This window comes from Gasterosteus aculeatus, chromosome 8 (assembly GCF_964276395.1).
Source record: "Gasterosteus aculeatus chromosome 8, fGasAcu3.hap1.1, whole genome shotgun sequence".
Taxonomy (NCBI): Eukaryota; Metazoa; Chordata; class Actinopteri; order Perciformes; family Gasterosteidae; genus Gasterosteus; species Gasterosteus aculeatus.
The window spans coordinates 6,806,920-6,829,884 of NC_135695.1; the positions used below are offsets into that span (position 1 = coordinate 6,806,920).

Genomic DNA, 22,965 nt, shown 5'->3' on the forward strand with positions numbered 1-22,965 from the left:
CCGATTGGTTGAGCGTAGGTCACGGGGTGTACTGTATTGAGCCGTACTCTACACTTACGTTTCAAGGGTTTGCCTAACAACACCCTTGAATGTCACATTATTGACGATACAGCACTGCCTCTCGTACCTTTTTGCTTAGCGATCTTCTTCCAGCTGCTTCCTTCCCAGATGTTTGGTAAGGTCTTTGATCAGATTCTTATGCTTTGCACTTTTTTTTCTGTTTCGCAGCACAGCAGCCAATAGCTGAGCTGATCTATTTGAACAGCAAGCTTTTAAGTGAAATCCACCTGCTCTACAAAAAAGGGAGGAACTGAACTCCTCCTGGACAAAAACTCCTTAATCTGAGAGTTGCAGTTACTTTTATCTTCCGTTCTTCTTCTTCGGCCCTTCCAGAAGTTCCCACCATCCCTGTTGTACTGGTGTCCCGTCTGACAGGCTCGCATGGGAGCTGTCAAAGCAACGGCGAGAGCAGCCCGCTTGCTGTTCCTTTTGGTTAACGTGTTGGCTGAGCAGTGTTCATTGAGCTGTACGTCGGGCTGAATGCATCCCAGAGGCAGAACCAGCTGGGCCACTTTGGCTGGATAGAAACACTGTTCATTGTTTGGATCACCTGCATCATCCTCCTTTTGCATTCCCACCCGGTCATTCCCATGGTTCTTCCATGCAGGAGGCAGTTTTCTTCAGACATTTAACCCGCCTATTTCTTGGATTTGTGATTTTAGAAAAAGTATGAAGAAAGCAAAGCTGTAAATCATCAGAAAAATTGTAATGGCCCTCAAGTCTTTTTAGATCAGACGTTGCCTGGTTGATACCTGGCTGTGGTTTACTTCCCGAATGACACCTCCGATCCACAGAGCAATGGCTGCTAAAAAGTGACATTTTAGTTTAATTGCTGTCTTTGGTGCAATGTGTTGATGCAAATGGTGCACAGCCACAGCGAGTTGGGAAATGTAATTGCCAAAGCAGCCTCCCTGATTTGCAAGCTGCAGAAAGGCATGGAAAAAAAGAAAGAAGAAAAATAATTTGGTAGAAAACTGCAGTGGAAATGTGACTTGTCAAATAACGGAAATGGCAGATTTGAATGGGATTAGGATCACAGAACCCTCCCGTGGTTCACTGTAAACCTCTGGCTCTAGATCAGTTAAAAGCTTTGTGGAAGTGAAACTCTGACCAATACATGGTATTTTGTCCACTCAGGAGTACTGCTGTAGTACCACTTGGTAGTTGTAGTACCACTCGGTTGTGCTGCGGTAGTACCACTCGGTTGTGCTGCGGTAGTACCACTCGGTAGTTGTAGTACCACTCGGTAGTGCTGCGGTAGTACCACTCGGTAGTGCTGCGGTAGTACCACTCGATAGTTGTAGTACCACTCGGTAGTGCTGCGGTAGTACCACTCGGTAGTGCTGCGGTAGTACCACTTGGTAGTTGTAGTACCACTCGGTTGTGCTGCGGTAGTACCACTCGGTAGTGCTGCGGTAGTACCACTCGGTAGTGCTGCGGTAGTACCACTCGGTAGTGCTGCGGTAGTACCACTCGGTAGTGCTGCGGTAGTACCACTCGGTAGTGCTGCGGTAGTACCACTCGGTAGTGCTGCGGTAGTACCACTCGGTAGTTGTAGTACCACTCGGTAGTGCCGCTGTAGTAGCGGCTGGGCGTGTGGTCTGAAGCGGTTGTTGTCTAAACATCACATGTGTCCTGCGGCAGCGTTCGCATGTGATCGGCGCTCCCCTTCTGCATTTGTTGGATTCCAGCCGGAACATAGAGAGCCTTTGGATGTGTGTGCGTGTTTGTTTTTCTTTCTTAATTAATATACAGACATGACTGGCAGGATTTAAAATCATTTCTTTGGATTCAGCCGAAGGATTACATCAATGCCGTCTCACAGAGCAGAGCTCCTACCACTTTAAATTGAAATAAAAACCTTTAAATCCCGCCCAGCCATTGTGTGCACCAATTATAACATTATATGCTGAATACAACTAATCCTTTTTAAAAGGATGCTCTTAACAACCAATTTAATCCTTTAATCAATAACTGGATTAACTTTTAGAAACATTGTTCTACAACATAATGAAAGGTTTTGAAGTTCCTCCACACGTCCTGCTTTGCATGAATCTTCTTAACGTCTGTTTCCCTTATTTCCGACAGTAGCCCCGGCTCGTTACTCTTTCCTGTTCATTAGGTATCTGTTAGGTTAACCATTAAACCCTTTCCCTCCCCTGCAGTGATATGGGAGAGTGATTTCCTTCTTCCCCCGGCTATCGGCCGATCACAGAGCCCAGGAGCCAATGAGCCAGAACGACCTCGGGAACTTCTGGCTGAGAGTCGAGCTCAGCCAAGGGGGCTGAATGATGGAGCCCAAATGGGCAGCAATGGGGAGGTGCAGGAGTGTGAGGAACGCTAATTATAAAACCCTCATTAGCATGAATTCTCACGCAGGAGGGTCCCACACATCACTGCATATAAATGGCAGTTATTAGCGCCATGCCGCTGCTGAGTATCTAACAGCAATCTGTGTCTGCCGGGTGGGGAGGGGCAGATCCAGCCACACTAAGGATGAGAGAAAGAGTCAAATCTTTACCGCTCTGGGTGTGTTTTTGAGTGTTTCGTGCTCAACTCTGTCGCTTTTAGTTTATTATAGGGTATAGCCAGATCCTAATCCTGCATAATGCATATCCATAACCCCCCCACCCCTGTCGCTGTACCTGATTGATGTGCTAATTCCACACTGAGACCAATGCCAGGGGACCTTTGCTAGATGTTTTTTATGACACCCCCCCCCCCCCCCCCTCCTTCTAACCCCCGCTGACCTGCAAGTCGTCATAGTGCGCTGCTATCCGTCTCACACAGTGATGACTTTTAGCTGTCGGCTGCGTGGTTACAGCCCACCGACTCCTTGTTTGTTTTGGGTTGAATCCAGGCTGTGCTAACCAAGTCCCCCCCTGCATCGGGGTTGAAGTCTCCTAAGCACAGCGAGGCGAGTTAATGAGCGGCGCAGCACACCTGTGCATGTGTTGGGTGGATGTAATAGCCGTCTGTTTGATGCCGTGCGATGGAAGTCCGTGGAAACATCGCTGCTCCCAACCGGACTCAGAGAAACGGACGCACACTCGCACGGTTTCTCTTCTGGAAAATGTGTAACAAAGAGAGTTCGTCCGCATCGGCCCCAAGTTTAAGTGGGAGATATTTGCACTAGTTAAGGCGGAGAGTTGTTTGTTTCCAGAGAAATGTTAGTGCTAGTGTGCTGAAGGTCTGCAAGGAGTGGAGAGGTGAGTCTGTTGTCATTGCTCAGTCTGCCAAGTCCATGTCACATGAGCAAAGGCCAAGGTCACAGCGCCATCGAAAGCCATCAGATTAAGTGTCCGCCTCTCCTCATGGGAGGATACCCGTTCAATGGTAAGGGAAACACAGTTCCTCCCCGGGGGTGTGTTTGCTTGTGTGTTGGTGGTTAAAGAAAGTCTGATCAGTAATTGTGTGTGTGTGTGTGTGTGTGGTTGTCTAGTGTCCCTGTGGGTGGCCAGCTGTGGACCTCCTGAAGGCACGGTCAGTACAGACTGGGGGAAGCTGGAATGTTACAAGCAGAAACCTGCAGGCTTCGCACTCGCTGCTGTTTGAATGCAAACACACGGCTGTTTGCACGGCTGCACCCAACGCTCATTTCATGATCACTCCATCGCGTCTCGATGAATTCAAGATAATGTAAATGTTTTACACAATTTATTAGTACCATAACATCGTTGGGTCAAAGTGAGCTGTTTATTAACTTGGTTGTTTTTAGATTGCGGACCTCCGATGGATGTTAAGCTGCTACGATTGAAGCCGGATGGAATCTGAGCCTTGCATGGAGAGAGTTTGGAGGATCCAACAGCAACAATCAAAGCGGGTTCAATCCTAAATACCATCCATGAACAAACACTGCGTATTCTAGTCATAGTGGTCTCTAACCGTATAGAGAAGCCTTAACAGGGAAAAATAAATATATTTCACTTTTTTTCAGCTTGTGAAATGAGGTCAACCAATCAGAATCCAGCGCTCCAACCGCTCTCTGTTCTGCAGGTGTCGTCGGGGGCTTTTTAGCTGCTGGTCCTCTCCTCCCCTCTTTGCCATAATGGGAGAGTGAAGGTCCAAGGCTGCGGGATAATGGTGGCGTCTCAATAACTCGCCACCCCATGTTTACACACCCTGTAAATATGTTTCATAACCTTTTGGGCTCCGGCCAGTAAAGGAGCTTCCAACAAAACATCCTGCTTCCTCCAGCTCGGCAGCTAACTACACGGGCCCAAACATGGCCGCCTGTTTCCCCCGGCAACACACCATACCTCCTGATCCTTCTCACCACACCTCGTCTGGATGCAATTGCACACAGGCTTTGTGACCTCATTACAGGTGCTACATTCATAAAATGATCAGTCTCAGTTCGCTGTTATCACTTGACCTGTAAACGTACACGCTGCTGTAGCAAAATAATTTCCTCTTGCAGGATAATGGTAACTATCTATGTATCTGTCCATTTCATTCAATGTATTTAATATATTTATATCTACACTATCTAGTCCATCTAATCCAAACTATATTTCTAGCACTCTGTGTTTATGAGTACAAGTCTATGAGAAAATGACTTCACTTCTCACCGGATTTATGACCTCAGTAACTCCGGTTGGCAATCGACATATGGGTGATGTCACCACATCTAGGTGTACTTCTTTTATGGTATCCATGAGCCGAACATAAAAAGCTGAAAACAGAGGCTGTTGTTGCCTGTTGGTGACGCAGACCGATTTATCTCCTGTTCGAGATCGATCGTAAACATTTGAGTGCCGCGGCATTAAGAACGGAAAACAAAGCCGCACTGTGCACATGACTTTATTGATTTAGTGGAGTCTCGTAAAAAGTGCGCTCACACCAAAGAGCCCGCTGCAGGAGGTAGAAGATGGCACCTTCAGTTAACCTTCTGAGAAGCTTTGGAGCCCGCTGCTGTGAGCTCAAACTCTTCCTCCAACAAACACTCACACACACACACACACACACACACGTGACTCACACAAAAGAGCAGCACGCCGCCTTGGAGTCCCTCATCGGGTCCGGTTTTGTCATTGCTCCTGTTGCACAGGGTAGATGGGTTAGACGTGTGTGTGAGTCTGCAGTTACGTTGTAATGGCCAATCGGGCACTCGCTATATTGAAAGGCAGAGAAACACGATGAGCACATCCTGTTTTGGAGGAACTATCGTGCCGCTCACAGTTGTTGAGCGAGGTGGAGCGGAGGAAGCAGCAGGTCAGCCTAATGAGCGACCAAACCAGTGGACACGGTGTGCATTTCGTCCCCCGGGAGCAGATGTTGGGATTATATTCATCCTTCAGCTCGCGTACATAAACGATTAGTTTCTGTTCTCGAAACGGATTCAAGTCACCGTCACTACGGAAACCGAAGGAGGCCAGAAGAGGTCGTTAGCAGCGGGGCTAGCTGCTGTGCCGTTCATTTTTGTTAAATACAATTTGCGACTTTACCCTGAAGTTGATTTTACACTAGAGGTGGGGCCCAACTTTTATGAAATAACACATTTCAGGGGAAAAGCGTGAAGGAATGCCTTTCATATCGATGGAGTGCGGCTATTGTTCAGACTGAATGGATCATGAGCTGGGATCCCTCAGGACGGAGTGGCTCACTGTCTCGGCTAAACAATTTCCAGGATGAAGCTGTGGAGTGAGTTCTGTCCCCGCTGACTCACCGCAGCGTGTGTGTGTGTGTGTGTGTGTGTGTCAGCTCGTTTGATAGAGATCACACGTTAAGTGATTACATTGGCAGCGTCTTCCTCCAACCCTTCCAACCCTAAAGTAATGCTTTCACTCTGTGTAGTAAATGGACTTCTGACTATGCTGCATTTTCCCAAAACATGAATTACCGATGCAGAAACGTTCTTCCCTTCTGGGCTTTTTATTACACATTTATTACAGCGTTGTGTTTCCATTAGGGCTGTGTTTGAAGTGCCAACAATCTCCCCACATTTAGCCAGGACGCGTTAAAACTATATTTTGTTCCATTAATTAAGCCACATTATTCGCACAGATTAACGTGTTTATGTTGACAGCCCTAGTTTCCACTCTTTGCTGACACCGTTGCACTTCATGTTGATAACCTCCATGTTTGTGTTGCCACTTGGGTCTCCATCCGCCTCCTCAACACCCCTTCTCCTTTCCTTCTGGCCCGTTCTCTGTCTGTCGTTTTGCTTCCTTTCCATCTGTTTGTCCTGAGTCATAGTAGAGCTGTCGATACCCGCAGCCAAACTCAGTCTGTTGTTGTGTGTAATTCTATCTCACCGCAGACCGTGATTGCATTTAAAGTGGTAAACCACATCATTTTATATTACTTTTTTTTTTAAAGCAGCAAGAGGATTTTAAAAGAACCTCTGGTAGTTATTTAGTTGTAACAATGTGGCATGCTGCGTTGCAATTATTGGATGAGTTGTGTGTTCATACATTGAGTACCTTGCTTTGCCAGACCAGTGTGGCTCAAGGCTACTGTTGGGTAATGGATGCAAAGTATGTGGTAAAGATCATATCATATTCCTCTTGACATGCATCCTCCTAAAGGACAAAGCTTGCATTTTTCTCTCTGTATATTTTGTGCGTATTGAGGAAATCTCATACCAGAACCCACAATGTTTTATTTGTTTTTCAGCACATTCTGAGCCTGAGTGAGGAATCGTATGTATCACGCAGTACAAGATCTATTCATTCATTTAGTTTCTTCTGTAGATTTGATCACGTAGTCCACAACTTTTGTAGTTTGAATACTAGTGGCGGTAGTATGGTAATGTATTTATAATCCTTTTCACAATCTTTTGGGAAGGGATAATGAGGAGCCCAACTCTGGGCACTAAAGTGAAAAAAAAAATGGAAATCCTGCTTTTACTTTTTAAGCAATAAAATGAAACTACGTATTGATGGTAAATCAGGTGATCATGATTGTTAAAGGAGCCCAGTCCGAAATAATAACAAACTATTACTGTGGAAGCAGTTGAACCACTATACATGTGTACCGTTAGTGTAACATTTTGACTGGGGGACAAATTGCAAAAAACAAAACGACAACCAGGCCAAGCAGATCCTGCTTTCATAGGGCCGTTTACGATAAATGTCGGCGCTGGGAAAATCCAGCAAAAGCTTATTTTTCCCTTTTTGAGCGTATGAATAAACCGGGGTCCCCCGCGGGTCCTACAGAACGCTCCTCTTAACGACGACACGGCTCTTTGCCCCAGACGTGTTGTCTTTGAAACCCCCAAGCAAACAAATGACATCAGGAATAGGACTAGCGCGGAATTTATGCAAAGCAAAGTGGAGCTGAGGAACCCAATTTTTTGTGTGTGTGTGTTTGTGTCGCGCTTAGTGAAGGCGAGGCTCATGTTCAGAGGCGGTGGCGGTCGTTTGTTTGTTTACTCCCCTGATAGATGCCTAAGGTGTTGCTGCTTTGGAGGAGCAGGAGAGATGAGATATGCAAAGATTCAGCTCAAGAGCTTCCCTCCACACAGCAGCACTGAATGGGTGTGTACTAGTTAGGGCTGAAAACGAATATTCTATATTCAAATATGTTCGAATAGTTGAAAAAAAAAAAAAAGCATTCAATGTCGGTACTGTAAAACTTTCAGTTTCAATCACTGAATGAAGCCTGACATATTGGGGACAAGAATGGCGACCTTAAATTGCTTGCACAAAACTCTTCATCAGCACTCTGCACTTTGTTATTGACGCAACCAGATATTCAAATATGTTTTTTTTTTAAGAGAATATCTGAACTTCATTTTTGACCAATTTTGACAGCCCTAGTACTAGTACACTGTCTATCTGCACAAGCGGGCATCTTTGAGGGGAGTTCATCTTGGAAGTGTGAGCTGCTGATTAAACAATTATCACTTCTCCTTCCCTCTGACGTTCGGTCTGGACGTGAAGGACTCGTCTGTTTTCCAGCTTACTGTTTTAGTGACAATCCTCTATTTTGAAGAGTAATCCTATATTTTGAAGGAACAATGAGATTTCAGAGTCACCCTCAGAGGCACAGACGGTCTGGTTGAGTGATCGGCCCGTTTTAGGCATTGAGGATGGTTTCAATCCATTGTCTGATTGTTTTGCCGTTTTGCAGATGAGCTTCATCCGCGGCAGAGGAGCCGTTTAACTCCTCAACCCGCTTCATTATTCTCATCGCTTTGCAAAGGCTGTTCTAAATGCTAATGTGAGTGTGGCTATTTAACTGTACCTGCCATCATTTATTCATGAGGGTTTTTAAGCCTGCCGTATAACTAAACCACCTGAAAGGCAATTTATTTTCTGCGTCGCACCAGGTGTTTTAGTTTTTAAATGAAACTTTTTAATAAAAATGCAAATCAAACCGAACAGCTGAAATGACATCTGTTGCTGACTAACTAATGCTGACTTTTGTCTTAGTGTTGGATTTTCTGTGGGCCAAAATGTGTCTTAGAAATTTCCCATGTCAGTCTTGAAAGATATATTGGATATTTTATGAATTCCACATTGTTGCTGTCCCATTTTTAATGGTTGTTTTGGTACATTGGCATTCCTCTCTTAGGTTCCACTTTCAATTGGAACAGGACTCCATCTGTTTCGCATGACGACATGATCATGTGAAACGGTATGTCCACCTCACGCCTCTCCAGCTGATCGACAAACAGACGTCCCGTGTGAGGACGGACGTGATGATCGCCTTTTAACTAGAGCGCTAATGCTCTGATTTCCCCGTGTCGTCTCATTTCATTCCTCCTCTCTCGGCACCATGTGACATTTTCCTCACTGCTATCCAGTGTCTTCACAAAGAAACCCACCCGCCCCTCGCCCCTCCTCATGTTCGTGTCCTGGCGGGATCCAAACCTTTCCCCTTTTTTTAATTGATTTTTTTTATAGAAACTTCCGGAGCAACCGTGTTGCTACCTGTCCTTTGGTTTATTTAGCGCTCGTCCCCCGGTGGGACGGGAAAGGGCAACTCTCACTTGTGAGGGGAGGGGGGCATTAAAGGAGACCGGCTGGAGGTCACGTGCCCACTCTGACCTGAACGCACACTTACATCATGTTTGCCTTTATCTGTGTGGCCGTGCTAATGTTATAGCACTCTCCTTTGTCTTACCATTGTCCACCTAGCTAATGCTTTACAGACCAGAAGGACACCGTTCCTTGTATGTCTCCAACCTGAAGGTCAGTTCAGAATATTGAAACCGTTTCAGTCAAACATACGGTACCAGTCAAACGTTTGGACACACTTTCTCATTTAATTAAAAGAGATATTTGGAAAGTGTGTCCAAGTGTTTTGACTGGTGATTTAAGTTTGCATCGAACGGCGTTCAATCTACACAATTCCAGAACTTGTAGGGTACAACTGACATGTCAAAGCCGATTGCGAGTAACCCAACGCACTCTGAAAATATCCGTACAAAACATGCGTGAGGATTTGTTCATGTAGTGGCAGCAGATGTGCTTTTCTCTCTCTAAGAAGCGGAAGACTGAGCGTTTGAGGTCAAAGCGACTGTCCGACAGACTGAGAAGACCCTGCCTCTGGCTGTGTTGCCCCCCACCCCCCACCCCCTCCCCTCCTTCCTCGAGCACGATGTTGGCTTGGGGAGAGGGCGGGGAAACGGAGCACGATGTTGGCTTGGGGAGGCCAGGCGCGACCTCGTTCTGACCCCGCTGCTGAGTTCAGGACGGCTCTTATCTCTGCCAGCCTCCCTTCGGTTCGGGCTCTCTGTGGGCGGGTGCCAAATGGTTTTAATCTTTAAAATGTTCTAATCTGTGGTCGTTCCTGAAGCCGTCAGGCTCCCAGGGAGGCCACAGACTGCTCTATAAATATCAAGCACACCTTTTGGCGGGGATTGAGAACTCCTCAGCCTGCTGAGACCTCCTTCCCTGCTGCGACTGCGATATTAGCTGCAGTAAAACACACACACACACACACACACACACACACACACACAGCGAGGAGGTATTGGTTGCATGTGCTCACATTCTAGCAGCTCAGTTAGCCAGCTGAGGGCCTTTACTGTGGTCGCCGTGGTCTCATTGGGTGTTTGTTTGGGCAGGAGTTGCACGTTTTCAAATTGAAGAAAAACCAGGCAGCCCCTGAGGAAAAGCGTGATTTCTCCATGCGGCCATAAAAAAGAGGCTTATTCAGGGTGATCTAAAGAGGTACTGAATAATGTTGACGTTTAACCACCAACCACGTTTTGCTCATGATTTATTGATTTGATGGGGTTTGATTTTTAAAAATGAGAAATCTAAGCAGTAAGAAAAATGACAAGCAAAATCCAATGGAATCCTCTGACGCTTTAGTGAGCTGCAGAACAGCCAATGGCATTCCAGTGAGATCTCCAAGGGCGCAATGTGGATGTCTCTCCTAACATACAAACCCACCAACCTTATTAGGCTTCTTAAATTAGGCTCCTCTTCAAACAGTGCTAAAAACTTGATTTTAATTAGGCCTGTAGTTGACCTGATCCCCAGCTCCACTTTAATGAGGTGGTTTCTCATCACACGAGGCTTTACTTTGAACAGAAAAGGGAACACGCATTTTATAGCTCGAACACATTGTTTTCAAACGCCTGAGGTGCCACAAACATTGAAGAATTGAATGTGCATTTTCTAACATGATCACTTCACCCTGAGAGCACATGCTGCCTTCTAGATGCACCAGTTAACATCCACCTGTGGATATGTAGCATCATCCCCACTCTCCTTTTTGTAATGAATTAGTGGAGCACCATTTATCTTCTGTGTGGCATTTCATTATGTGCGTGTTTGTTTCTCGAATGAATGGTACTGATCCACTGATTCTATCAAAACCGACTCCAGTACCTCAACTATACCAAAAAGAAACATTATTAGGAAATCCATTACTGTTTTCCTATTAAGATAATTGCTTAAATTTAACCAAAAAACAATCTTGGCATTATTTTTAAAAGCTCAAGTGAGCTTGTTCATCTATGAGCTCTCACAGATGAACACAAGTCTGGCGGTTTTATATGAGAACACCAATATCACATAGTTCTTTCATGTTTAAGCTAATAAAATGATGTTTTTCTCCCCGGTCTTATGAGGGGAATTTTATTCCTTTGGCTCTGTTACCGGGACAAAGCGTTCTCTACAAACCACAGCCGAGGATCGGCTCACTACATTCCTTCCATCACTCGCATCCTCCTGCCAGACTACTTTGCGTCCTTTCCTCACATTTATCAGACCTCTGGAGCAGCAGTCCGGCTTGTACCCAAAGCGACCGACAGGAAGCCGGGATGATGCAATGCAACGCTGCTCAGACACTTACGGGATTCATCTCATCGGCCCCGGCGACGCATTGAATCAGCCCGAGGCGTTTTAGGGACATCTTCAACTTATTCGGTCTGTACGCGTTGCACTGAGCGATCAACCGCATCACTGTTGCATGCAAAACCTCCCCTGAGAGCCCGGGAGGGGAGGGAACAGAAGGTTATTATGACATGCTGGTTTTACTTCCCTGCCAGCGTTGCATGGTCACATGACTCACTGCACACATGAGCACACGGGGCGGCGGTTCTTTGGCTAACTGGTGGTTATTCACCCGTCTTCACTTTCAACCGTCCCTCGTTTAAGACGATGATGTAATTCTGCACCAAAGGAAAGTGTGATAACAAAACTCATTTGATCACTCCAGTGCCGCAGATGTTTTTGCCTTTTTGCACCAAACTTTGCTGGGTAGCGTTGTGCTGAGTCACTGTTCTGTGTTGTCTTACAGTTATAAAAATCACAGCACTCTGCGAGGCACATAGAAGGGCGATCTTTTCATTATTGAGCTGTGAATGTGTGTTGTTTTTTAATCTAATCGCCACGTATGTAAAGGATTTTGTTTTAACACAACGTAACTGTGCAGTTTATCTGACCTCCGAGGCCTGAAAGTAACTGCGCACGCAGAATCCCAGCTGTGTTTTGTTGAGGTGTGGTACTGCTGGGCACACTGGAGGTACTGGTGGGCACCAACTGCTCTACGGGCAGTTTCGCTGTGATTTAGTGTACTTGAAGAACAATACTTTCCCCCACAGCTTTGCTCAAACCATTTTTTTTTTAGTTGAAGGGAAGTCATGACACATACAACATCTTTGTTTTGTGTAACCCTAAAATCACCAGTGTGCAACCACAGGAAAAACAAGTATTTCTCGATCATCAGAACTCAATGTGAAGTGTCAATGTGCAAACCAGTCTGCACCGGCTGCGCGTTGACTGCTGCAGTGTCCGGCCGATTGCGTGGATTAGACTGCACGTCCTCCGTACGCAGTCACCCTGCCGTGTAAATGAAACGCACCCCTGTCGTGTCCTCGAGTCCCCGTCGCACACGTCCACCATATCAGCTCAGCGCACTTCACGCTGTCGACTTTGATGTTCACAGGCGGGTGGGGTTGGGGGGTTATTTCTTCTGCTGGGGCCGGGGGGAGATTACCTGCTGGATGACCGCCTAGACACGCCCACAAAAACAACCACACACATTGTACTTGTTGATAAGACGTTTGGAGGTGAATCAACTCCTCAGGGCGACATTTCTTTGCTGTTCTTTTAAAGTTGTGCATTGGACGCCGGTGTCAAATGTCTGGTTGACTTACTCACTGACAGTCTGACCTCTTGGCTGTCCTTCGTCTTGTGTGGATTTCATTGTCAGTCTCGGATCATCAAGGCGTTGCTTGCAGTCATGCGCTCACTCAGCAGATAACTGTGCGTCCGCCCCCTGCTGGATGAGTAAAGAGCTGCAGGCTCTCTGGCTTTGAACACGGCGTGGTAATGTGGGAAAACACACACACACACACAGACACGTGTCAATCTTCTGTTGAAAGGAGACTATAGGGGGGCAAATGTAGCACTGAGTGAAGCCTGCTTGCAAGAAGTTGCTCCATCTGGTCGTCTCTTGAGACACCTTGAGACCGGATGTGTGTGTTTCTGTGGCTTTGGACGTTGTAGATTGAGGTATCTGTTCTTTTTAATAACTGTTGCACATCAATGATCAGGACCTTATGGCCGTCTGGCAAATCTGCATTTCTGTATCATTGTCCTGAACTGGTTGTCAGGTACCTATAAAGTACAAGCCGACTGTGTCCTTTGTACAACAATCTGCTTTTGGGGATAAACTGAGCAGCTGTCGTAGGGCCAAAGATTTTCAGGCGTAACCTCGTCCATGCAAACTTTAGGTGCCACGTTCCGTGCCTGTTCATTTTGCACACGGACGCGCTGTGCCTTGACAGTTTGAAACGCTGTTATAGCCCCCAATAAAAGTTTTTTTTTTTTTTTTTAACTGATTTGTTCCTCATAACATTTAGATACTGGAATGTAGAGCCTGTACCGTGACGGAGGCTTTCATCCATGACGCCCACGCTGTGAAGACACTTCATCAGGACCACAGCTGAATTGTCTTCTGATTCGCACAGAGGGGGAGCTGCTCCAATATGGTCTCATATTGTTAGGCGATGCCAAAGTATGTAAATGTTCACTGATGGCCGGCTCCAGATCATCTACTCCAGCACAAGTAATGGATACAGGTTACGTGTGTGTGTGTGTGTGTGTGTGTGTGTGTGTGTGTGTGGCTTTTTAGGGGAGCAGTTGGTTCAGGTTTCCTTTGGCGAAGAGTAACGGAAGTTTTCACTGAAGCGCTTTAATTTGTGGAGCCATCTGGGGGCTGTGTGTGTGTGTGCGTGCTGACCAGATGTTTCTGGAAAAGGATTGTCAAGGGTTTGTCCACCCGCTACTGAGAGGAGTATGAGCCCAGTCACGCCAGGTTTCCATGGCAGCAGCAGATGTTTTCAAAATTGTTTCAACCAGAATTCCATAAACAGGCGTTCAGAAAGCGAGCGCGTGTGTTTGTGTTGGCTGTACTGCTTTTTCTCTTTAACATCTCTTAAGCAAAGCTTAACGTGGAGGAAGAGCAGAGGAACCTTTCCCTTTATTGCGCTGGCAGGGAGGACGTTTTAAGCCCAACTCTCGGCTGGCTCTGTAGCTGCTTCCGTGGCGGATAGTTTGGGTCGACTCAGATCGGTACACTCTCCAACAAAAAGTAGTTTCTATACATTTTTAAACCGGATTTGAACTAACCACATTTCCACCTCTAGAGCAGCGCTGGATGAAAAATGACCTAGTTGTCTGTTCACCAGCACGACCCCCCCCAACCTTCTGCCCCCGTTTTGACAGGCGAGGCGATCCCTTATGTGCATCGCGACACTCAAAATATGAGCTGACACCAGTCTAACGGGTCGTCTTGTCCTTTCTTTCCCTCTCTATCATCTTTGTCTTCTCCAGAAGGAGTTTGCGGTTCCAGCCCCCCTCCTCTTCAGGAAGATGAGCACCCCCGACCTGTCGCCCGCGGCGACCGCTGCCACAAAGTCTAAACTGCACCGACAGCTGAGCCAGGACGAAAGCTGGGCCCGACGCAGCAGCATGGGCATGACCGGTAACACACACAGACACACACACACACCCCTTACTCCAAGGTGTCCTGGCTCTGACGGAGGCTTACAGCCTCCACCCAAACAGGGCCGATGTTACCTGCTGTCATCCTTTGACTCCTGACCTCTCGCTCTCTTAATCCGGCACCAATCCGCCGCATCCATGATCTGGAGTGAAGTGAATATTTGACCCCGGATTAACCACTGCGTGTCACTAAGCGCAGGGCCACGTGACGGCGTGTGAATCGGATGTGAATCAGCGGCTTAGAAATGCACGACCGGTTGGGTTTTCCCACAAAGCCCGGTTTGGTCCCCATGTTGCTTTCGGGTTCAGTAAATTGACGGCTGCGTCGGGGATGATTAATGTGAACTTGATCCAGCATGAATCTCATCCAGTGGTTCAGGGTGGAGACCAATAATCCAACAATGAGTCACTGAGTGGCGGACGGGTCTACGGGGGATTGCATTCCTTCGGTCATTCCTTTTTTTGCCCCCCTTTCCCCTCACAGGTAAGCAGTTGCTGCCTCTGTCCAGCAGTCTGCATGCCGGTGTGAGCCAGCTGGCCTGGCAGGGGCCATCTGGAGGGCCCGGAGCCACGAGCGCAATGTCTACGGGAGGAGAGGGGAACAACCTGGTCCGCATGAGGAGCCAAAGCTTGGGGCAGTCTGCGCCATCTCTCACCGGCCTGGTCAGTGCACTCACTAACGCAACACACACACACACACACACACACACACACACACACACACACACACACACACAGAGCGGAAAAGTCCTCGTCACCATAACAACTTATTTACTGTTTTCCATGATATCATAAGCAGAAAAAGTTAGCTTCCAAAACTTTAACAGACACAAACAAGCTTATTCCAGACCTTATTGGGTCATCAGCAGGCAAATGGCACCAAAAAAATGCAGATTTTGCATGATTTAAAAAAACCAAAAACAATTTAATTTCCACTTATTTGGCCTGCACACAGTGAGGCACTTAACATCCACAGACTTTGCTGAGTGCGAAGTGAAAGAAATCGAGCAGACGTGTGTGTGTGTGTGTGTGTGTGTGTGTGTGTGTGTGTGTGTGTGTGTGTGTGTGTGTGTGTGTGTGTGTGTGTGTGTGTGTGTGTGTTTGCTCGCTCGCTCGCTGTAATGGTTGGAGATGCAGCACAGTGGTCGTGCTGACCTCACACAACTGTAGTATTGATGAGATGTAGTATTGATGAGGGTCTGTAGCCTGTGTGCAGGTCACAGCTCCTCTCTGACCCCTGGTGGTTGTAGAAGGGATCACTGGAGGAGCTCCGCCTGTGATTATTTGTTTCCGGTGACCTAAGCATATATCCATTACAGCTCCACATGTATTGTGTGTTGTGAGGTACTTGCCTTCTTTCTTTGAGGAGGTATTTACAGAGTGATTGAAGCTGTGTTTGTATCTGAATATGCACCGTCTGTGGTTGTGTGGGATTTATTGCCAACAAATAAACATATGAAAAAAGGACGCATAAATAATAAATATAAATATAAGAAATTATTTCAAATTTCAAGTGCCAACTAAATGTGTTTTTTCCTTATTTCTTTTTAGTTTAAAGTAGACCGATGGTATATTCTCCCCACCCAATGATGTTATACATTGCTAATGAAATGGAACGTTATTTTGACACAGTCCTGGAGCTCGATTGCCCGTTGAGTTTCCCTGCTGCTGAGACATGGAGCATGCTTTAAGCCTGTTTATAATCCCAGCAAAATAAAAGCCATAAAAGCCATCCTGATTGAGATCAACAAATATGCACGTCATATAAAATGCATATATAGATCAAATGTAGATGATTTATAGAGGGTCACGTTGGGAGGAAAGACGGTTCAAGCCACTGAGGAAGAACCACCAATAGGTGGCGCCAGTGTTTAAGGAGAGCAAACCTCCCCACGTTTTCTCTCATAAAGTCTCGAATGCCACGGCAACCGTGTGTGCTAGAAGTTAAAATCCCATCCATCTGCAATGAAACATGTATCTCGTTCCACCGACCTTGTGTTAAGCCCCCCCCGCTGTCTCCCAACCGTGACGGCGCCGCCCCGTGGATTCAGAGCTGGAAAACATGATCACTGGCTGTTGTGTTCCTCAAGGGCAGGTTTGTGAATGTTTTCCCCTTCCTGTGGCCGAGCGCCGTCCTCGCCTCTCAGGCCGCTGGTGCTCCTCAGGTCACGGCTGTCAGTTTTTACATTACTGGGCTCAAAGCGCCATCTCTCCCTGTGAATTGACTTGCATGAGGATTTAGGAAGAACACCTGAGACTCTCCGGTTCATCTTTTTCTCTCTCCCTATCCTGCTGCTTCTCTTCTTATTGTCGGTGTCATATTTTGTGAAATAATGTTTTGGTAGGGGAGGATTTTTTAAAATCTGCTCTCTGCTTATGCTCTTTTTTTTGTGGTGTGCTGCTTCAGATCATTGTAGCCAATTTATTGAGCACGCATTTACAATATAACACAATCCAACACGTGACAACGTGTTGCCGCCCAAGCATCTGCCTTTATCCATGTAATATCTAATACATCAGGGTTCACTGAGCACTGCTTATCACCTGGCCCTTCTGGACGCGACATCCCTCTAATCACTCTGATGCGTCTGCAGAAGTGCATTAGTGCATGAGGATGTACCCCCCCCACCCCCCCACGTTGTGTGGATAAAAAAGTGTGCGTTACCACCCGGTATGGGTAACTGGACGAGAACCCTGTGTGTTTGTGTTCTTAGCACCTGTGTTGCCACCGTGTTCTGAGTGCTATAGTGTGTGTGTGTGTGTGTGTGTGTGTGTGTGTGTGTGTGTGTGTGTGTGTGTGTGTGTGTGTGTGTGTGTGTGTGTGTGTGTGTGTGTGTGTGTGTGTGTGTGTGTGTGGTAAAACATTTGCAGACGTCCAGATGGTGTTTACCTCTTGACTAATGGATGAGGGTCGCTCCTCGCTCCTGTTTCTCCTCTCTATCTCTGTGACACACTTAAAGTGCACTTGTGTGTGTGTGTGTCCAGACAAACAACCAAAGGGTTGCCAGGTAACTCGTACACATACCAGGTGGTTGTGTGTGTGTGGCCAGGGTATCGACACACACGCACATCTGAAAAGAAGAATTCTTGTTGATGCCCACAGTGTCTGAGTGCTCGCTTCTCTTTGCAGCTTCATACGCTGCGGAGGTGAAACTTTGCAATAACACACAGAATTAACCATTAACGTTGGTTTTGTAGGGGAGCAGAAAGAAGAAGAAGATAAAGAATTGAAAGGCTGCTGGAAGGAGGATACAGGGCTGAACATGAAAGGGGTGCTGCTGTATTGCAGCCGGTGCTCAGGCACATCATTAACGGTAGTGAGACTCTGCTGGGAGACACACACACACACACACACACACACACACGGTTTGAAACAAGATCACAACCACGTCAATGACCATAGATAATGTGTTGACTCATTCACGGTCCCACAGCAACATTTGGGGAAAATAATTGTAATGTTGTAATGTGTTGAGACTTTGTAATCAAATAGGACAGCACTGTACGGGGAAGCTGAAACATCCACATCAGGAATCCTTAAAGGCACCTCCGCTTATCTTCACCAGAAGTAAACGCAGCTGCTCTGTGACGGCAGTACTAGCCAATCAGAGGCAGAGTGGGGCGGGTCTAGTTAGGCAGGTGGACGAGAAGACGCGTCTTATTGCCCGTGTGCCTTTGCTTTAACCTTTGACCTTAAAGGAGTAGGTCAGTGTCCTGGAAAATATGTCCGTACACCTTTTATTTTTGTAGATGAGGAGATTGATATGAATCATAGATGGTCATATTCCCAAAGGTTATCACAATTCAGACGTTGAAGAATGATGGATACGTTTTTACTCTCTACACAATACCGTTGCGTTCCTTGAGGACGTGCTCGCCACGCGGAATGGATGGGTCTGTTACATTTTCATATTTTGTACTATGGATTGCTTTTGACATCTTGTTTCCCTACTTTCATCCCACCCGGGTGGGACGAGCCGTTGTCTGGGAGAAGTTTGGAACAAAGTGAGCAGTGTTCACAGTCGGCGGTTTGTGAAGCACACCTGCAGATGTTTTGTCCAGGTGTGGTGGTCGCTGTGTAGACGGGAGATAAAAGGATACACCGTCATCCAAAACTCAACTTTTGACTTTTGAATTTGAGTGTTTTTGTCTTTTTAGCACCAATAGTTTTTTTTTGTCTTTCAACGTTTGTACAACACAAAGTTGTTGTCCCAATGCTCAGTCCGTACACTCATCTTTACTGTTAAAAGCGGCATGTTTTGAGTTGGAAGCGTCCACCATCTCGTGTAACACCTCCCTCAGTGAAATAATAAAGGCCTAGAAACATACAAAACTGATAGTTTAAGAAGACTACAGCCGTACTACAGCCATGCTAGTGGCTAGATTCTTCTAGGGTGCTCAGATACATTTTGTATCAGGCTCTTGTTTTCATATTCCAAAATTCACATCAAAGTCTCACAACAACTTCACTGAACTCTGCTCTTGAAGGTCACTGTGGTGCAGACGTGGTGGTCGTCGTTGCACAACACTGCCGCTACGGTTGCTTAAGTTCAAAGACTCAAATCATCTGAATTAAGGCTGCGGCACTAAAACAGTGCAGCACTTTTGGTCAAAATCAGGCCAGTAAACACGTGTGTGTGTGTGTGTGTGTGTGTGTGTGTTTTTGTGCGTATCCCTCAGAAGGCCGCTTTGTTCTTTGAGAAAGGCACAGCAGAGCAGAAGTGCATTAAGAGCATGATGACTCATGCTAAAGGTTGGACTCTCTGAGGAGATGGGGAACAGAAAGAGTGTGTGTGTGTGTGTGTGTGTGTGTGTGTGTGTGTGTGCCTGTTTTGATTGTCTAATCTTATCCTTGCATATCTTCATGTCTGTCCTGCTTATTTTCACATTCACTTGAGACACACACACACACACAGCTCTTTATCTGACTGCGGGCTGCAAGTTGTCCTTGTCATGAGCATGATTCATCGCTAAAGGAGGAGACCATGTTCCTGTACTATTCTTGCTTCACCTGCCGGCTAAAAGCAAAGACACTGCAGACAAACCCGTCCGCTTTAAATGTGCACACACACACCCACCGTAGACTGTATAGAGGAATATACACACATGATGGACACAAATTTCCGGGAAGAACCGAAATGGCACCTTCCGAGTGCTGCATGTTCTTTGAATCGGTCGACTCTTTCGACCTTTGACACCGCCTGCGTAGATGAGGAGAGCTGCTCCGTTTGTGGGAGGCGTTCATGAAGGAGAAATCAGTCACGTATTCTACAGCTTCTCTGACTGCTTCTTTCACAATGTTTTCTGACCAATTCAACCAATTACCAAAAACACTAAACTATTTCCTCACACGCACCCTCGTTGTGTCTGTCTATGCAAACAGTGCTGGTTCTGTCAAACAGACTGCCGCTCTGCGTATGGACGAGACATTCCAGGCGTTCCTCTTTCCCTTTCTTGTTTAATCCCCTGAGCTTCGACATGGACAGTTAAAATGACCTGATATTCGCCCGGGACGCAGCTGAGCTTTCCGTCCCTTTTCACATCTATTGTCAACTTCTAAATTCTGACCGACCTCTGTGTTGCTGCTGTCTTTCCGACTCCTTCCTGTGCGTCTCTCTCCGTCCTTGTGTTGGTGCCCTGTAAGTGGAGGAGGAGGGGGCTTAGGTAGAAAGCGGGAGCCCGGTGGAGGGACTCTCTGCTCGACTGCAGCGTCCTCGTCTGAACTTGGACTCCGGCATAAAGGAGACGCAGCACAGAGATAATTCCCTGCAGGCGGTGTCTTTCTCAGAATCCCCCCCGGCGGCTGTGGAGGAGGTCCAGACTACTCGTGATTTATCTTTTAGAGGTGAACACCTGTCGTGGGGGCAACGTGAGGAATTATTTCAGTTCAATTGTTTCAGTATCATAACGGGGATGGATCATTATTTAATGCTGAACAGTTCTCTTATACGCAACTTCGGACACTGCGGGGGACAAAAAGCGTTTGGTTTAGTGCAATAAGTTTGAGGTGCACTCTCTGCTGTTTCTCCAACTCGGCGAACAAGTTAAAAGTGCATTACGCCTGCTCCGGAATGTGAGCCGGGTTGTTGTTTCGTTAGTGAAGGGCAGAGAGGGAGCTGCCGGGGTTACGGGCGCCACTCCTCACACGCCGGCGGACAGGAGATTCGGCGGTGTCTGGCGGAGCATCCCGTGATGAGATGGAAAATGCTATGCAGAGGGAGGGAGGGAGGGGGAAGAGCGAGGCTGTGATGGACAGAATGAATAAATCATGCCAGAGTGTAATAACAAAACTCACTCAGGGGGCCAGAGGAGGGTAAATGGATGGATGGAATCGTAGATGGAGGTGAAGTGAACAACTCTGGCTGGCCTGCGGTTGGCTCCGTCCGAGGACGCACAAGTATTGTTCACTGGAATAACATTTTCAGCCTGTCTTTTGCCTTTTATTTCAAATGCTTTAATGGCCTGAATATACGTGGACCCTGATTATAGGACCACGGCCACCAACAGCTGATATGGCAACTCCATGCCTCACTGTATGAGACATGCCACGTACCAGCCTGCTTCAAGGCCTCCACCATCATCCCTGTTCCCAAGAAGCCCAGGATCACAGGACTCCATGACTACAGGCCCGTCGCCATGACCTCTGTAGTCATGAAGTCTTCTGAACGGCTAGTCCTGACCCACCTGAAAACCCCCCTGCAGATCGCCTACAGAGCCAACCGGTCTGTAGATGATGCTCTACAGACCGGTTGGCTCCACTACATCCTCCAGCATCTGGACTCCCCGGGAACATACGCCAGGATCCTGTATGTGGAGCTCTGCCTTCAACACCATCATCCCGTCTCTGCTGCAGGACAAACTCTCCCAGCTGCACCTGCCCGACTCCACCTGCAAGTGGATCACTGACTTCCTGTCTGACCAGAAGCAGCATCTCTGCTGCAGCCACAGCCAAGGACAAGGGCAGGCTGCAGCGTGTCGTCCGCTCTGCAGAGAGGGTGATCGGCTGCAATCTGCTGTCCCTGCAGGACCTGTTCGCTTCTAGGACCCTGAAGCGAGCTAAAAAGATCGCGGCCGACCCCTCCCACCCCGGACAAATACTGTTTGTGCCCCTTCCATCTGGCAGGAGGCTGAGGTCCATCAGGACTACGACCTCCCGCCACACGAACAGTTTCTTCCCGTTGGAAGTCGGGCTCATGAACAGAGCCGGTCCCCCACTGACTGACTGACATTCCACCGGTCACTTTCTTTCTCACTGCACACGTCACTTTCACTTGTCACTTTCTGTTTGCTGGTGCACTTTAATTTCTAAATGGGGCAGAGCAAAATAACTTGATATTTGGCGACATTTTGATCTGCCCTAATAAGTAAAGACACCGCTCCCACTGCTTTCACCGCCATTGATGGAACTCGCAAAATTGGATCCCTCATAAAGTCCTATTTTCGCTCCTTTTTATGATCTTCCTGCTAACGAGCTCCTTAATTACACAATTTAAATAGGCTAATAAATAATTGAAGCATGCGATCGGTCTCTCATAATAAAAGCTCTTTATACCCCACAGCGGGCGTTGGGGAGCGGGTGAATTTCATAACAAATACTTGTGTTTTGCGGACGGCGCCGTAGACTGTGCAGCTCCTGATCGCCTCGTTTGTCATTGCTGCAACCTTTTTAAAATTCTGTCCTCCAGGTGACATATTTTAATTGGGTAGAAACGCGGGGAGCGCATTTAACAGTGCAGGGACCCCCCCGCCCCCACCGGCCACCACCGAACCTGTAATTACCCACCGGCCCTCCTCTGCACTCTGCCAGCATATCTTCATTACGTCGCTGTTGCTCTTCCATTTTATGTGCTTCTCTACTTTGCTCGTTTTGCTCTCTGGCCTCGTGTGCTAAATGTGCCTTGTTCTCAGCCAGTCGTTTTCCTCCCCCCATTCTTGAGGTTCTTACTTTCCCCACTTTTGCTTTCACCTCCTGCCTTATTAGCAGCGTAGGGCTTTTGATACGTAGATACAGCTTCTATAATCATGACGGAGGCTCGGTAGTTTTACTGAACTTTGTTGTTCAGGTTTATTGAACAAAACACAGCGGCTAAATACAACTTTTTCTGATTTACATTTTTGTTAAGATGGCGTCATGAAAACTAGAACAGATCCTGTTTTCACCCTTCACAATAAAACACTTCCGTTTCTTCAAATTAAAACCACATGGCACCCTGCAATTTGGAAACACGACTGCACCCATGTTACAACCAACAATCAATGCCCAATGTCCAGAACTGCAAATAAGTCACAACATCCTCCCGCCCAATGAACAACTGTTCATACGTATCAAATTGACCTTTAACCTATTTCTAATGGGTATAGTAACTGAACAGGCCTTCTTAACACGCTGCCTGTAGAAGTGCAAACATTACATGAACGTATGAGGCCATCTCTGCCTGGAAAGACCTCTACGAGTCTACCCATCTTCCATGTCTGTCTGGGTGTGTTGTCC

At 47.0% G+C, this 22,965-nt stretch overlaps 1 protein-coding gene across 7 annotated transcripts in view; it reads left to right on the plus strand.

The window, feature by feature from the left end:
- mast2 (microtubule associated serine/threonine kinase 2) overlaps positions 1 to 22,965 on the plus strand; it is a 117,564-nt gene that overhangs the window by 2,958 nt on the left and 91,641 nt on the right. For 6 of the 7 annotated variants that reach the window (XM_078107907.1, XM_078107908.1, XM_078107909.1 and 3 more), the window contains exons 2-3: positions 14,304 to 14,454; positions 14,959 to 15,137. In XM_078107907.1, the coding sequence (XP_077964033.1) occupies positions 14,304 to 14,454; positions 14,959 to 15,137 (330 nt within the window). Of the gene's footprint in view, positions 1 to 4,236; positions 4,387 to 14,303; positions 14,455 to 14,958; positions 15,138 to 22,965 lie in introns of those variants that run through there. The other variant, XM_078107910.1, reaches the window with a different exon arrangement.